The sequence below is a fragment of the Nicotiana attenuata genome, unplaced genomic scaffold (genome assembly GCF_001879085.1).
Source record: "Nicotiana attenuata strain UT unplaced genomic scaffold, NIATTr2, whole genome shotgun sequence".
NCBI lineage: Eukaryota > Viridiplantae > Streptophyta > Magnoliopsida > Solanales > Solanaceae > Nicotiana > Nicotiana attenuata.
Genome location: NW_017675029.1, coordinates 29,568 through 47,208, shown reverse-complemented (window position 1 = coordinate 47,208; position 17,641 = coordinate 29,568). Strand labels below are relative to the sequence as shown.

The window sequence follows — 17,641 nt, the reverse complement described above, 5'->3', positions numbered from 1 at the left end:
ATTTCTGATCTATTCTTAGTAAAAAAAGAAAAAAGAGTTAGTGTTGTTTAGGCAATAAGAATACGAAGTGGGATAAGTCTATTACTTATTTAGTTCAAGACAAGCTCAATGGAGGAAGCACATATTGAAATTTCAGTTAGAAGCATAAGAAACTACATATATCAGATCGAATTTACTGGAAACAGGTCTTTAACGAAGGAAAATTTATATACTTATAACAAAGTCGTTAAACTTTAAATGATTAATTAAATACTAGCTAGATTTTAAAATTGGCTATTTGTGCACTTTCAGCCATTCTTTACGCAGCACAATGAAATAAAAAAGCGATCAGTGGTTCTATTTTCATAAGTCACAATATATAAATTGAAAAAGCTGGAGGAATTTTGTTTTGAAAAATCTTTCAAATGGACGTTGAAGCCTCTCTTGAACAGAGCAGCCCTAGCTTGCCACAAGATCTCATCATTGAATCCTTGTAAGACTTCCTGTGAAGTCCCTCTTACAGTTCAAGCGTGTTTCGAAAGACTGGCTTTCTTTAATATCTAGCCATGAATTTGTTAATACCCATCTTAGTTTTAATGCTAAGGATTGCACCCGCCATAGGTTGATGTTGCAATTTATGACTTATCTTAAATATTGTTCTGTTAGCCTTTTATTTTTTGGGTTTTCTACTGATGCATTTGACTTGGATATTCCTACGAAAACTCCCGATGATCGTTTTGATATTGTGGGTTCTGTCAATGGGTTGATTTGTCTTTCCATTGGGTTTAAATGCTTGGTTCTGTGGAATCCATCAACTAGAAAATTTAAGCATATGCCTGATATTATGAATATGCCTGCATTGGATTTTGAGTGTCAGTACATATATGGTTTTGGATATGATGAGGTTAATGATGATTATAAGGTAGTGGCTGTTTTCTCTGAACTGACTTGTGCATGTGTCAGTATATATAGTTTAAAGAATGATTCTTGGAGAAGACTTGATGATATTCAAGGGCAGCTGGCATATAATCATTGGCCTAAATTGGAGAGTAGGAAGCTTCACTGGGTCAATCTGGGTGAAGGTAGGATCATCATGTCTATTGATTTGATTGATGAGAAATATGGAAAGGTGGAGCAGCCCCGCTATGAAGAAGGGCGGAAATTTTTTACGCTTGGAGTGTTGGAAATGATTTTTCTGTTCTCTGTAATGATTATGTAATTCGAGCTGATGTGTGAGTTATGAAGGAGTATGGGGTTAAAGAGTCTTGGATAAAACTGTATACCTTCAAATGCCCTAATGTCCCCCCAGAGAGCTAGCTGCTTTTCCCACCCATTTGCATGTCAAGTAAAGGTGAAATATTGCATGTGTTTGATTTCACTTTAGCGATATACAATCCAGAGAATGACTTAATCACATATCCAACGGTTACTAATGTCAGTGACAGTCTTGCGGTGGAAGCAGAACTCTACATTGAAAGCCTGGTTTCTCCTATTTTACAAAATAAATCAACACCAGAAATATTGCAGGGTGCAAAAACCCAGGTGAACGACAGTTGTGTAAGTAACAACTTGTAAGAATTTTATATTTTTTGCGTGTTGTTCAATTCTGCTTCTTTTGTCAAATATCGAACAATATATTCCATATTTAAAGGCCATCTTTACAAAACATCTGCTTAAGTATCTTGGTAATCCTTTTTGTTGTTGCATATTTCCGAGGAACAACAACTTTTGCAAGAACATTTTTGGTTGTAGTGTTTGGTGCTTCTGCATTCTAAGTAAATGACATGGGACATTCTCTCTCTTTTAAGCAGTGTTTTAAGGGTATATGTTGTTCCACTAGACAAAGTAAGACTAAGGCTAACTTGATTGCTAATAATAATTAGCTTATATAGTCCTTGGCAGGGTCGTTGTTTGATCTAGGGCTTTCTTTAATGTTGGTTTTTAGTGACACTTAATGAAGAGGCGGAGGAATCTCTGAAATAGTTAAGTTGTGAAATATCATCAAGTTTGGGTGTCTTTTGTTGCTGTTAATAGCTTGCAGTTATTTCTTTATGCCTATCTAATTATTTTTATTAATTATTTTGTCAATCAAAAGGCTGAATCTTCTTCTCTTTGGTGATACTATTGACTAAAACCATGAAAGTAAAAGCATCCTGCAAAAGGGAAATTAGTCTCTTAGGCAATGTTATATCTCACTCTGGTAGAAATACGCAAGCTCGCTATATGTAAAAAATAAACTGGGTTCAGGTATCCCTTCTATAGCCAAAATGAGAACCTCCAAGCAATGCAGTACCTCAAACTTTTCTAACTGACCATTAGTTCATCTCCAAGTTTGATTCCTTCTCCTTATTAGACATCTCATCAGATTGTAATTACGTCAGCAACAACTGGGAACTTCATTATTAGCTCTTTGACAAGAGTGATTACAATCAGCAGAATATTAACATGGAAAGCAATAGTAGCATCAACCACTGCTCACCAAAATGGCTGCTCAAAGCTTTTCTATTTGGAGTACAAAGCATCGTGTATATTGTCGAATATTGTAAACGTCTCATTTAAAAAACTTAAATATCTGAGAGGGTTAATTTTTTTTATATTTATTTTAGGTCTTAAACACATACTCTTACGTGTTAGTTTCTATAACTTAAGGCATTATGCTTCGTTCTAGGGAAATTCTGATTGTTGTTATAAGTGCAAGAAGTTCAGTGTATATATTTATAGCATGTGGAATGTGCTGACTAAATACTGCAATCCAGTTCCCCCTTGTGTCTCTGATCACTCCCCATATTCCCCATTTTCCTGGATTTCCCATTTTTATTTGTACAAATCAAGCTCCCCCTGGTTCTTTCTAGTAATTCTATCTCTTATCATAGGGAAGCGCAAGTATTTACCAAGTTTTTGAGTAAATTTTATAGTCATACATTTGGAGATCTGTCTCTTAATTGACATTTTGGTATTGTTTGAGAGGACAATTCTGGACTAGTCAAAGTTTGTACTTTGTCCCGATAGAGAGCAGAGTTTAGTAAGTTTTTATGATTTTCTTTGGTTGCTTCAGCAAGTAAGATCAGGTCATCAGCAAAAGGAACCGGACTTAGAATCTTATATCGATTTCCATTTCCTTTGGTTAACTTGTTCCATTTCCATTTATCTTCTGTTATTTTCTTGGATGTACTGGTGTACTAAAAGTAGTACATTATTTATTCAATACAGCCCTAAATCAAAGGTATAATGATATTAATAATAGTAGTATATTATTTGTTAAATATGCACGATAGTACCAAATTCTGAGGCATACTTATGCACTCAATGTAAACCTAATTTAAGAGATCTGAAAATTTGAAAGAAGAAAACGAACGAGAGGAAACTTGATTGTTGGACATCAGTTATCATTACATCAGGTGAAAATACTCTTTAACATAAGTACATAACCAAAGAAAAAATCATTACATTAGGTGAAATACTCTTTAACATAACCAAAGAAAAAAAAACTTACATTTCCAAGGCTTACATCAATTTGAATGATCTCTTTCTTGTACTACGTCTTCAGTGGTTGAGCTGCAGGAGTGAAGTGCACCAAACAGATGAAATTGATTGCTAGATTGTACTGTAAGTCTGTAATTAATGTTAGCCCTTCAAAGATAATGACTGCGCAGCATAACATGTTCCTGGACTAACTTTAAATATCATATTAAAACACATTATGTACAACAAGAAGTCAATCCATGGAGAGGAAACGATTTGGTAACTTTAGTTGTTTGGTTAAAAAAAATAAGGACGATGAAATAATACAAAATAGCTGCATTTTTTTTTTTTGAGCTTTGGACTAACCGTTAAAAAAGTAAAAGCAGGTTAAATAAATTAGCCTACGCACTCAAATGTGTGTGAGCAACAGAACAATTGCCGTGTAAGTGTTTCATGTTTAATAGCACACTTTAGTGGTAGTTCAAGTATCTAATAGGTCACAACCTTAATTGAGGCATCTAAATGAAAAATCTTGACAACTTTAGGGGCTGTCAATGGAACTGGCCTTGTTAAAACAAAAGGCAACAAAATTTTAGTAGTAATATATTAAGAGGACTTAAATTGTGTGCATATTAACGGTAAGGGGTGTATCTGGAGTCAATTAATGCATTTTGCTCCCTCCAAATATAATAAATTAAAACTGATTTCGAATCCCGAAAAACAAAGAGTTTCAATGTTGACAAACCCTAGCTTGCCCCGAGAACTCATCGCTGATATCCTTGTAAGGCTTCCTGTGAAATATCTATTGAAGTTTAAATGTGTTTCAAAAGACTGGTTTGATTTAATATCTAGTCCTGAGTTTGGATTGCACCAGCCATAGATTGATGCTGAAATTAGATAAATTTGATTCACTTAAGCTCAAATGTCTTCAGCAGAATCTTAAACATTGTTCTGTTAGTTCTTTTTTTTATGGGTCAGTTACCTAGACATTTGACTTGGATTATCCCATGAAAAACATCCATAATATTGTGGGTTCTGTCAATGATTTTATTTGTCTTTGCATCGGGAATGATGACTTAGATTCTGTGGAATCCATCAACTAGACAGTTCAAACAACTGCGTATGAAAAGATGTTAAGTTACATGTACATCATTGGTTTTGGATATGATAAGGTTCATAATGATTTTAAGGTTGTGCATATTTCCTCTAGATTCACTCATGGCTATGTGGAAATATATAGTTTAAAGAGTGTTTCTTGGAGAACACTTGATAATTTTCAAGGAGGGTTGTTATTCGATCGTTCAGCTAAGTTGGTGAGTGGGAAATTTCACTGGGCAACTATGGGTGGTGATGGTTGGGGCATTATGTCTATTGATTTGGCTGATGACAATTATTGGAAGATGGAGCAACCCCTCTACGAAGAAAGAGAGTTTCATTTGAAGCTTGGAGTGTTGGGAACTGATTTATCCGTGCTCTGTAATTATGAGCTAACTCAGTGCTGATGTGTGGGTTCTGAAGGAGTATGGGGTTAAAGAATCTCAGACGAAATTGCATACCATCAACTATCTTAATGACCCTAAATATTGCGTGCTTTCTCCACTGTTGCTCCCAAACGCACACGCAAGTATACGTGGTCGACAAGTAATATAATGATAAGTTGAGTGTCGAACCCACAGAGACTTGTATAAACTACTCACTAAATCACTAAACTTGTTATTCAATCTAGCTAAAAGCAAAGTCCAATAATATGATTATACTATACTATGATTCTAAATAATAACTAAATTATCAAGTAACGAGTTGATTGTTGTGTATTCAGTAGAGACAAGTATTCCAGGGTTGTGATCGATTCACCATTCGTATTGTGTTCTAATTAACTCTCCCTTTCATATAATTCACTCATGGTTGCTAATTAATCGATAGATGCTCTCATAGCCTTCTCCCGAAGTACTACTCACCTATTCTAAATAGATTAACGCCTATATTCCTATGAAATCAATCTATTAAGAACGCATTAAGATCACGATATTTAATTAAGCACGGTGACTAGGTATATTCCTATCCTAACCACAAATCCGCTCCCCCTAAGGGTTAAGATCATGCTCTATTCAATTCTTCTCTAATCTAAACATGGCTTTCCCAAGCATAGCATAGATAGTAAATAGAACCTAACTGTTGGCCAGACAATTAAGCAATTAAACACAGAATTGAAGAAACAACCATATAGTGGTGAATTATAATCAAGGTCAAGCTAATATCAAACAACAATATTCATGGATAAATCACAACTCCAGAACAATGGGTGTTTAGCCACTCATACTCATGTTCATCACAATAAGGTTCAATTTCAGCACAATTAGCAAAAATAAAGGGAAGAAAAGAAGAACTTGATGGTTAATTTTCCTCCTTGCCTCTTGCCTCTCTATTTCTCCCACTAGACTATGAAAACCTTGATAAATAATCCTTGGGCGAGCTTGACTTTATATAGGTTAAGTGGGGTTTCCTCCAGATTTCCAATTATACCCCTGACAAACAATTTCCGGAATTCGGACTAGCGCGGTCGCGCATATGGGTGCGCATTTGACCGCGCTAGTTGGCCAATCCTACTGTTTTGAACGCGCTAAATTAGCGCTGGCGCGCACCTGGGCGCGCTAGCCCAGGTCCTCAATTCCTTGATTTTTTTCCTCGTCTTCGTGCGTACTTAGCTCCGAGGGGTCGTTTTTGCTCTAAAGTAGTTCCAATCACCTCTTTAAGGCATCACATAGACTCCTCATCCTGCAATGTGTACAATTCACAATTAGAGCCCATTTTTAATCAATTAACCACATTATGACATCGGAACATAATCAAACGGGAGCATAAATAATCCCTAAATTACCTAAATTCAGCCTCTTATCATCCACCCATTTGCATGTCAAAGAAATCTGAAATTTTGCATGTGTTTGAATCAACTTTAACAATATACAATCCAGAGGATGACTCAATCAGACATCCAGTGGTTACTAACGTTGATAGGCTTGAGGCGAAACTTTACATTGGAAGCCTGGTTTGTCCAACTCTACAACATTGAAAGGCTGAACAACTCAGGTAACTGACTGTTGTGTAGCTAACAACTTGTAAGTGTCCGTACATTTTTCACGTGTTGTTCATTTCTGCTTCTTTTGTCAAATATGGAAAAATGCATTGCATATTCAAAGGACCATCTTTACACCACATCTGCTTAGAGATTTTTGTTGACCTTTTTATTTTTGCGTATTTTTGAGGAACAACCACTTTTTACAAGAACATTTCCCCTTGTAGTGTTTGGTAGCTTCTGCATTCTATGTAAAAGATATTGGGCATTCTTTCACTTTTTAAGCAGTGTTTGAAGGTTACATATTATGAATTTGTGGCTTCAGATCCTATGCTTCTTGTGTTACTGCCGGTGAATTTTGGAGTTTTATAGTGGTTGGGTCCAGAAAAGTCCAGAAATGTGTGTATTGTCTTGGCACGGGTTCATCTTATTGCATGTTGGTGTATCCTCTTCAACATGCTGATTTGCTTTATCCAAAATATTCTGAAATTTACACCACCTTTTTTTCACTTCATATTTTTCCTCTTTACAGATAGGACAACTTCTTTTGATTTTTCAAGCTATACACTCCTGAGTTGTTTTTTTAATTTACTTTGACATACTTTGCTTCCTTTATTCAACTGTTGTGAAACCTTAATCACCTCCAGATGTAGGAAGCAATGGTATCTCTTCATCCTCTCAGTAAAATCTTCCTTTAGGGGTAAGGATATCCATGTATGAACTTACACATCCTCAGGTTAATTCTCTTTGTAATGTAATAAAAGGCACACAACTCGTGAGCAAACTAGAGAATTTACATGAAGATTTCTCTTGGTTAGGTCCACGTAAAAATTGAACGTACGTCAAACTGGTTGATGTATGCTTATTTACAAATTAAACTAACCTTTTGGGGGTACTTGAACTGGTACTTAGCTCTTATATTGCTTTCTCAATAAGAAGAACGACTTATACATTCATATTGTGGTTGATTGCAGGTTGATGTGTTGTATCATGCATGTGTGCAGGGAAAAAAACTAACTAGCTGATGCTTTGGCAAACAACTCCACTACTACTACCACCACTGTAACTACTTCTACTTGTATTAGATGCAGCTGATTACCATTGTTAGGAACAAATGTTCAAATTTTGTTGTTGTAGTGACCAGGAGGGTTTAGTATGTTGTAAAACCCTTCAAATTTTGTTGTTGATCAGGTCACTAAGAGTCACGAGTTGTAAAAGACTATGATGCTACTTAGTTATATGTAATATTGTTTGTTTAAGCAAAGACGAGAAAAGAAAGGAAGAAAAGCTCATAAATTGAAGAACAGAAGATTAATCTTTCTAGGCACAGAGTCATACATATTTATGCATCCACATCGAATCCACCACGCTCTTTTGGTTTTGCATTGACTGACTATTGTTTATGACAAGAATGAGACCTAATAGGTGAGACAAACCATTTTTCCTCTCAGTTTTAGTAGAAATATCCAACTTCTTCGTTTCTAAATTTGAGTACTTAAATTTTCAGCTCCTCTTTAAGCCCTTTCCTGAGAAATTGATACTTAGAGTACTACTTTTATTATATTCACCATGTAGCTCTTCTCTTTTAATTCATTATTTAACGTTATGGTGTCAACTAACTGTTGTTAATGATATGTATCTGATCTAATAATTGGTTACTATATTTGTGACGGTGGCGGAGCTAGGAATTTGAGTAAACAGAGCAACAAAAAAAAAATTAGATTGGTCTTTGACATAAAATAATTTTTGAATCCCTTTGCCACTACTAGGGGTGTCAATGGATATTCGAAAACCGACTAAACCGACCGAATCGTACCGCACCGAACCGATTTTTAGGTTTCGTTTTAAGAAATCGTAGGTTTTTATATAAATCTATAACTGCACCGATAATTAGGGTAGGTTTTTTATTTTATAAAAATAAACCGAAAAAATACCGAACCGTACGGAATAAATTTTACATGTGGAAAATATATTTATTTAGTAAGTTTAAAAATAATAATGCATTAAATTTTCTTTGGGCCTTGGAATTATGAAAACTATTGCAAGCCAACAAGTAATTAAACTCAAAATACCAATTCCTAAAACCTATTATGCTACTTCTACTTAAACTAAGTTATTTCAAGTATCTTTATTAGCAAGATACAAAGTATTCTAGCGATTATGAGTAGCAAACTACAATGTATTGAATATGTTTCCTTTCATATAATTTAGATTTATCTTTTTGAATATTTAATCTTTTATAGACTTTATTCTTGAGTCTCAGCTTGGTATATCTTTCAACTCATGTGATTTATATTTTCTTTGCCTTTGTTTGATTTCTTTTACGTTGTTGTAGAATAGTTGATGGATCTATACTCTAGCCATCTTATTTTTTTTTTTAATTCATCACCCTTTAAACCGTAAAAATGCCTAGAGAGTTTTGCTAAGTCCTATAAAAGAACGTATGTTATAGCATTCTACTTCTACTGGTGAATTTTACATGATATTAAAAAAAATACCGAAAATTAACCGAATCGTACCGATACCGAAGAGAAACCGACATGATTGGGACGGTTTCGAAAAGTCTAATTTTGGTTATACATAATAGAATAACCGAAAAATTAGTATGGTACAAATTTTATAAAATAATCGGCCGAACCGAACCATTGACACCCCTAGCCACTACTCTAGAATCTTTACTAGTGTAATTTTCCGGCCAAGGGGATTCAATTGAAACTCCTTGCCAACACCTAGCTCCGGGATTGGTTTGTGTTACAAAATCCAGTATTTCAAGCCTGTGGGTGGGGAATAGCAATGTGTCTATCGCCTCTTTTTGACAATAGATTTGGACTTAGTATAAATATATAGTATCTGTTTAAACAAATTTCAATTCGCCTGGAGTCAAAAACAGTAGGTGAATCTGCCCACAGTAAATCAGCTCATTGTAGTGTCAAAAGCTCTTTTTTGACACAAATGGACATTTCCCCTCCTACAATTTCCTTAAAACTTTTCCTGCTATTGTAAGACACATAAAGAACCGCATGGAAAAAGTTGTTTCCTTGTTTTCCAAACAAGATAGCAACTGAAAAAGATCAAATAGTATACAAGAATATGGGCTGTCAGTGGTAGATATTTCTCAATCTCAATCAATCATATGGTAAAATGTTACTCAACTTTTCTTCTATTCACAAAAAAAGCTACAAACACATGTACAACATTCATTATTTGTTTTTTTCCTGTATGCTAAGAATCATACATTGTAAACCATTCCTACCTCTAAAGTAGAAGCATGGGGTACACTTAATGTGTATGTAGGTGGTCTACTGTTCCTTCTCAAAAAGTCATATCCAAAATTTATAACTATTTTCTTAAATAAGCTAGATCCTTGTTTGGCTCTTACATAGGAATGTCCCAATATGTAAGCGATGCCAGCTTCCCTTGCTTCCATTAGTTCGCGCAACTCCTCCTGTGCACCTCTATCAATCTTGGGAGATTCTGGTATGACAAACCTCACCCTTTTCTTAGGCTTGGTTACGCGTGGAGAAAGTATTTCTCTACGCTCTGATGGTCCAACTAATTCAGCATTTACATCCTCATCCTCGCAAAATTGAACTCCTGATAAATGAGTAGAAGGCGTTCCAACAACAGTCATGTCCTCGAAATCCTTTCTAAGATCCTCACCGTTAACATTCAACCTTGTCCTTCCTGTTCGTATAAACTCTGCTATGCTACATACAAGATCATTCTCAAATTCTGAATCATCCTTGTGAGCATCGCGATAACCATACCTGACAATGCACCTGTACATGCGGTACTCTCTTGGGCCAATGTGTCCAACCAGGAAACGCTCCTCATGTTTAACATGAGGAACTGGGACAGATTTGACACAAAGGAAAACTAAGACCTGGTGGAATGCCGGAAGATTGGTAACAAAGTGTGAAAAGATTGCTGGGATTCCGGATACAAGCTCAGTGTGTATGAGGCCAATGCCACGAACCCGTACAATGCCTAGACTTGGACCAAGACCGAGTAGCCACTCAACAGAGACCTTATTTTGGACATCAAATTCGTACTTCTTTAAAGAGCCGTAGTGCCAAATGCACATTACTATCATGAAAGTAAAGGCTATGGCAATAGGCACCCATGCTCCTTCCAAAAATTTAATCAGAGAAGCTGAGAAATATAAGGCTTCAATCGTCCCAAAGAATATAACAAAGCAAAGTGCAAGGAGGACACTCTTGCGCCAGCACAAAACAATCACCAACGACATCAAGCAAGTCGTAACTAGCATGACAGTTATGACTGCCAAACCTGATACGAAGCAAAATTAGTGAGGATTAGTTATGAATATCATTTAGCATGGAAAACAGTCTTATCTTCTATGAGATCCTCGTATCCGTTGTGTAAATAAGTGCGAAATGAATTTCAAAAGAGTAAAGTTGTCTCCATAGTCCGTATGACCTATAGGTCATGGGTCGGGCCGTGAAGCAGCACTAACGCTTGCATTAGGGTAGGCTGTCTACATCACACACCCGAACCCTGCGTGAATGCAAGATGTTTTATGCACCTGGCTGCCCTTTACAGAAATTTATGCAGAGGGAAATTGAACATGAAAATTGGTCCCCCTTGACGGGGGGGAACATATTCAAGAAATAACTTTATTGTAGGACTCCAACTGCATGGTTGTGACTGGAATATAAAATTGAGCAGTCAATCAAGATTGAATCTTTGGAACTCAAATAAAGGCATTTCAAGTTTAACACTACATCCAAGAAGGATAAATGATTTCGACTAATCAAAGATTACTTTCCCTTATTCATATCATCACATTCATACCTGAAGCATTGCCCATCCTTTTGGTGTCTCTAAAGCCAATAGTAACAGCCAAGCATAGTAGCATTAAGGTCCAATTAATCTCTGGAATATATATCTGCCCATGTATTTTGGATGACGTATTCACTATTTTGACTCTAGGAAAGCAACCCAGCGAGGAGCATTGTTTAATAATTGAAAAGGTTCCAGTGATAATGGCCTGGCTCCCCACCACGGCGGCAAGTATAGCAATCACCAGAACCGGCAACCTTAGTTTCTCTGGAACAAAAATTTGAGATGTCCTTCATCAGCTCAATTTTCTTCTAGCCTTATTCTTTTCGCCATAAAAGCAACTAGGAAAATACATACCTGGTACAGAAACATAGAAGCCTATTCGATAGCTTTCATTTTCAATAACATGATGCTGTGAAAGATAAGCAGCTTGTCCCATATATGCTAGAATCAGTGATGGATAAACCATGAAGGTAAAAGCAATCTGCAAAAGGGAAATTAGTTTCTTAGACAATGTTATATCTCACAAGCCGGGCTATATGCAAACAATAAGCTGTGTTCAGCTTTCTCTTTTTCTATAGCTAAAAGGAGAACCTCCAAGAGCTGCAGTACCTCAAAACTATTCTAACTAACCTTAGTTCATCTCTATCCCTCTCCTTATTAGACATTCTCATCAGATTGTAATCACATCCATTTAGTCAAAATGAATCTGAAAGTTGGCTAAATTCTTCACTCATAGAAAGCAAAACATAGGGGCCAGTCTTCGTCGTGCAAGGGTAACCCGATTCGGATGCCACGAAAATTTAGAAAGGGTGATACTGATAATAGAATGTCAAAATGCAAAGCAGTAATAAATCCCATGGAAATTGAATGGGCAAACTTAGAATCAACCCCCTGGTCACAAACGCTGCTCAAAGCTTTTCTGTTGGGGGTACTAAGGGCATTGCCTATATTTTAGTTGAATTGTTTAACCGTCTAATCCTAAAGCTTAAACTATTGGAAATGTTCCGTTTTTATTATTTATTTTAGGTCTCCAAGACATCCCTTATGTGCGGCCTGATTCTTTTTCTAAGGCTAGGCACATGAAAATATTTTCTGACGGGTTGTGTTGAGAGTTGAACTTGAAACTACAACCATCTCATCTAAAAGCTTAAGCTATTGGAGATGACCTGCTTTATTATTTATTCTAGCTATAAAATAACTTTAGCGACTTCTGATTATCATGTACTCTACTTATTTCAGCGCACCCAAGAGACTAAGTTCAACCAAAGGAAAAAAGTGTACCGTTGTCACACTTATGGCTTCTCATTTTTGCTTATACTGTATCAAATATGCACCCTGTTATTTAGCAATTAGTTAGATATCTACCTGTATTGACAATTGGGAGAAGTGTCCTAGATCAGCAAACATTGCTTCAGAACCTGAAAGAATATATTTGCGTATTTAGTGATCATGGAACCAAAGGAAGATAAGTAGCAGATTAATCATAAAACAACTGACAACTATATCTTGCCTGTTATGCACAGGAGGATCCCTCCCAAGGACATCCAGCCTCCTCTTTGAGTTTTTTTCAGGAATTTGTACATGTAATATGGAGACAGTGCTCGGTACACATGGCGGTCCCATTGTACAATATTATACACACCAATAGCACTGATACACACAAGCCATGTTATGACAACAGGTGCAAACAAAAATCCAACCCTGTGGGTGCCATAATGCTGAAGGGCAAACAAGGCTATCAGTATGACACAAGTAAGTGGAACTTCTACATCTGCAAATGACATATTTTACAAGGATATCATGTCATTTTGAGCATAGGAATTAAATACTATTTTGAATGATTTAGACGATTTTAAATAAAACAAACAAATCAAATAAAAGGAAAGAAAACAATAGAGTACCAGAACAACAACAAGAAACCAGTGTATTCCCACAAGTGGGTCTGGGAAGGGTAGTGTGTACGCTGACCTTACCCCTACCTTTAAAAGGCAGGAAGGTTATTTCCGGTAGACCCTCGGCTCAGGAAAGATAAAGGGAAGGGGCAATGACAAGCAAACCAATTAGAAAACCAAGCGAAAACACAAAACTAATACTAGGTAGTGCAATTAGAAAACCAAAGTGAAGGCAGCAACAAATAATAACAGAAATCTAGAAATACGAAAATACGCGAAATACACTCACTGGTGTACAAGTGGTGTACGAAAGCTACTATAACAAACAATGACAAAGCTCGGCTACCTAACCTAATTTTTAACCTCCACACCTTCCTATCCATGGTCATGTCCTCAGTAAGCTGGAGCAACGCCATATTTTGCCTAATCACCTCTCTCCAATACTTCTTCGGCCTGCCTCTACCTCTCCGTTGGCACTCCAAGGCCAGCCTCTCACACCTCTTCACTGGTGCATCTGTGTCTCCTCTTCACATGCCCGAACCATCCTAGTCTCGCCTTCTGCATCCTGTCCTCCACAGGGGCCACGCCCACCTTGTCCCGGATAATTTCATTTCTAATTCTGTCTAACCCGGTATTCCCGCACATCCATCTCAATATCCTTATTTCAGTCACCTTCATCTTCTAGACATGGGAGTTCTTGACTGGCCAACACTCCGCCCATACAACATAGTCGGTCTAAAGTAAGCTTAATTTCCTTAATCAAAAGGAGAGTCTCAAGCTTAGCATATATCACTCAAATGGTAGGAAGAGACTTCTAGATGGTCCTTCATGATTAAGTAGGCTGTAAACCTATTGGAATGGACATTTTAAGCTATGAGGATCTTGAAAGTAATGCAAGAACGAATGATTTGGCCTAAGATTATTCATGAACTGGTTAGGTAACCAGCAATCAGCATAGAAGTGATTCGCAGTTGAGCAGATATTTGTTCATATTTATTGTTGTGGGGAGTTGGACGTCTCTGAGTGCGTTTGTGTTTTCTAGTAAATGAGACTGTTGCCAGGTCAAGCAGAGAAAGTTAATCCGCCGATCAGATCAATTGGCCAATGTTTTTTTTTAACACTTTAACCATCTGGTATTCATTACTACTAAAGATTCGTGCAGCATAGAACCAAATAAGGGGGATGCTCTCCCTACAAAGAACTACCCCGTTCTAAGTATTTGAACCCGAGACCTCTGGTCAAGGTTGGAGAGATGTGTTTCTTACCTAAAGAAGATGGTTTAAATGTTAGTTGGTCTTACACCATCAAGAAATTCCATGTGGCCACGAAATTAATGGGACAAGAGATACTCACATGCTCAAGTGGGTTGGCCTAGAAATTATTACCATGAAATAGTGGTAATAAGATTGTGATTGTGCAAAAATATTGGACAGTGGCGATAATATTGCGCATCTGAGGATATTTCTGGTCATACTCTGCCAACATCTATTTATTGCTCCTAACTTATGAAAAGAATCTACTGGTTGCTCCTAAATATACTCGCTCTCCTTTGGAGTCACAGAATAATCTGGATAGACTTATGTTTGGAGAATATACAGGACGCTGAAAGGAATAAACTAAAATCAATATTGATTGGCTGATCATTTTGCATTTACGTCTTTGCTTGCATATTTGAACTTATATTGGTGATATTGGATGCTCCTGCTTAATGGAGAGTCATGCTTTTTGACTGCATTTGCTCCCATCAGATGGAATTGATCTCTGTTTGAGTCCATATATGACTTCAAAACATGCACTATGGAAAAAGTACTACTGCTTTAAAATCTTTAAAATCAAATTATTTTGTTTTGATAAAAGTCAAACACTGAATAAAAGAGAACAACTATCTTACTTATTTCTCTTAGATTAGCTGAAACTGTTCAATTTTTAATTTGAAGGCGCATTAAGTTTCCCCTTGATAACATATACAAGGAAGCGACAGAACATGTTTCATAAGACCTAAAGGTTAAAAAACACAATCACCGTTAGCCATTCAATTTTCTTTCGAGGTTAAGCCATTCAGGAAACAACACATAGCATAACAATCTCACAGAAAAAGATTAGATAAAACTTACATTTGTGATGTTCTTTTCCAATAGCAAGTTCAATGCCAGAAACTGCTGAGAAAACTGCATAAAAGTCCACAAAAAGTGAATGCTGTCAGAAACTAACAAACACCATAAATTCCAAACTCTTAGTCAATCAATCAACCCATGTCACAATCCCAAGTCAGTTGAAGCCAAAGCCAGTTATATAAATCATTTATACCACACTATTCTATTCAGGTCCAATTCATGTCAATATTAACTAAAATTAGGGATTCTCTAAATCTAATACCTTATCCCAATACCGGCTAGCTAGTTTAATCACAAGTGATCGATATCTCCTATACAGATCCCTTGCTTCTATTGAGCTCTTTTCCTAACCAAAAATAACAACAATATGTGTTTGTAGGACCTTTGGCGCTATTTTGCCGAGCTCCTTAGAGAGATACCTCGCGCCCCAAGGTATTCTCTACCTACCCAGCTGCATAGGTAGAGAATATTTACTTCGATAATCTCATCGGTTTTTTACTTGCAATAACTCGGGATTTCATCTTAAATCTTTGTACAGCAAAACTAATCATATCGAAGGTCAAACCAGAATTGGCCATTCAATCTTATGACAACAACAACAACGGCCAAGTAAAATCCACAAGTGGGGTCTGGGGAGGGTAGTGTGTACGCAGACCTTACCCCTACCCGAGGGAGTAGAGAGGCTGATTCCGATAGACCCTCGGCAAATTCAATCTTATGAACTACAAAAAGAACATTGGCATACCTGAAAGAGCAGGTGTGAGGATACCATCTCCAATAACCATACAAGCTCCAAGTAAAGCCAATACAAGCAGAAATCTCTGCAACACTCTATACCTCTCAAGAGTTGACTTAAGTGTGGCACCAAAAGTAGTTGGGGCAGGAGCAGGACTAATTATATCCTTCTTATAACTTGATAACTCCTCATCAGCTAACTGACAACTGGGCAATGAATTAACTTTAGCATGTCTACAAAGGAGTGAATACAAAGCAAAAGTTCCACCTTCACCATTATCATCAGCTCTAAGCACAATGAACACATACTTCAAAAGTGGAACCAAAGTCAATGTCCAAAACACAAATGATAAAACCCCATATATTTCTTCATTACTCTCTGAATGTGTAATATCTTCAGCAAAAGTACTTTTATAAACATATAAAGGTGATGTACTCAAATCCCCATATACAACTCCTAAACTCTGATAAGCCAATGTCAAGATTGTCCTCCAAGATTCTTTCTGCAAACCCAAAAAAATTTATTATAATTCTCATTAAGATTGATCTGAATTTATAAAACCAGCTAAAGAACTAAGCTTTTAACACTTACCTTGTTTCTATTCTGATTAACCCCTGTTTCAAGATCCATAGCAGGTGCTTTTTAAAACCATAAAGATTCCATTTTTACAGCAAATTCAAGAATTTCAACCAAAGAACAGAACTTTCAAGATTATTGGGAAAAGAAGATTCATATAATGGAGAAAATGGCAGTGGTAGTTGTAGGAGTAGAGTTGAGGGTGGTGGGGTGGTGGGGGTAGGGGGAGTTTAACAATTTGGCAAAATGCAGTTGAACAGCTCAAAGAGAAAATATTTAACACGAAAAGCCACAGAGATATTGGTCTAAACAAACGATAGAGAAAGGTAAAAAAACTCGGAATCAGAGCATAAGAGTAAGAGAATATTTTGGTCAGACACACACTAGAACAAATTTTAGGAAGAGTTATTTTAAAAGATACATTATTTATTTATTTATATGATTTCTTCTTTCTTTTTTTCTGAGATAAAAGAAAGGGAAAAATATATAGATATAGTTACTCCTGTGTATTATGTGTACGTTTCCTTTTCAATTGGCCCTGGGGAGTTGAAAGCTGGCGGTTTCTGCGAGGGTGAGCTTCTGATAGTTTGCCTACTTGTTTTTTTCTTTTTAATTTTTTTATTATTATTAGTATTATATTTTCAAGAATTTAACTTATATATACACCATCAATTTATAAAAAATAATTGTTATCTTAAAAATAAAGCAGGTACCTGCTACACAGGAAATCTCAACCGAATACTATTAATTAGTGGTGAGCATGTTAGGTTTCACAGATTTAGGTTGTGATTTCTTGACCATTGAGTTATCTTAGATTACGTATGCTCTTATATATAGTAGTAGAAGACAAATGATAATATTTATTGCTTTTTTCCATTTTTATAAACTTGTATTCATTGTGTTTTTGTTATTTTCTGGAGTGGTAATTTATGCAATTTAACATGAGATCATTTGATGTAAGCTTAGTTGACTTTTTTTTGGCCCCACTCGGAGTCCGGTACCT

The 17,641-nt window shown here is 36.3% G+C and overlaps 2 protein-coding genes across 2 annotated transcripts; one reads left to right on the top strand and one right to left on the bottom strand.

The window, feature by feature from the left end:
• Nucleotides 1-404: 404 nt before the first annotated feature.
• Nucleotides 405-1,198, top strand: LOC109219574 (F-box/kelch-repeat protein At3g06240-like). The gene is made up of 2 exons (XM_019384038.1): nt 405-472; nt 646-1,198. Exons 1-2 carry the CDS (start codon nt 405-407, stop codon nt 1,196-1,198), a joined length of 621 nt encoding a protein of 206 aa, XP_019239583.1.
• Nucleotides 1,199-9,595: 8,397 nt separating this feature from the next.
• LOC109219575 (potassium transporter 6-like) lies at nt 9,596-17,051 on the bottom strand. Its single transcript, XM_019384039.1, has 8 exons — nt 16,654-17,051; nt 16,072-16,564; nt 15,327-15,380; nt 12,831-13,091; nt 12,686-12,738; nt 11,675-11,801; nt 11,330-11,584; nt 9,596-10,804 (listed from the first exon to the last, which is right to left on the bottom strand). The coding sequence occupies exons 1-8, from the start codon at nt 16,690-16,692 to the stop codon at nt 9,744-9,746; spliced, it is 2,343 nt and encodes a 780-aa protein (XP_019239584.1). The 5' UTR covers nt 16,693-17,051; the 3' UTR covers nt 9,596-9,743.
• Between the last annotated feature and the right edge of the window lie 590 nt (nt 17,052-17,641).

Bases quoted from the DNA above. Each gene is read 5' to 3' on its own strand.
- LOC109219574 (XM_019384038.1), top strand. From the start codon at position 405: ATGGACGTTGAAGCCTCTCTTGAACAGAGCAGCCCTAGCTTGCCACAA. The intron at 473-645 runs GTAAGACTTCCT...TTGTTCTGTTAG, and splicing joins GATCTCATCATTGAATCCTT to CCTTTTATTTTTTGGGTTTT.
- LOC109219575 (XM_019384039.1), bottom strand. From the start codon at position 16,692: ATGGATCTTGAAACAGGGGTTAATCAGAATAGAAACAAG. The intron at 15,381-16,071 runs GTATGCCAATGT...ACTTTTATGCAG, and splicing joins CCTCACACCTGCTCTTTCAG to TTTTCTCAGCAGTTTCTGGC. The intron at 12,739-12,830 runs GCAAGATATAGT...ATATTCTTTCAG, and splicing joins GATCCTCCTGTGCATAACAG to GTTCTGAAGCAATGTTTGCT.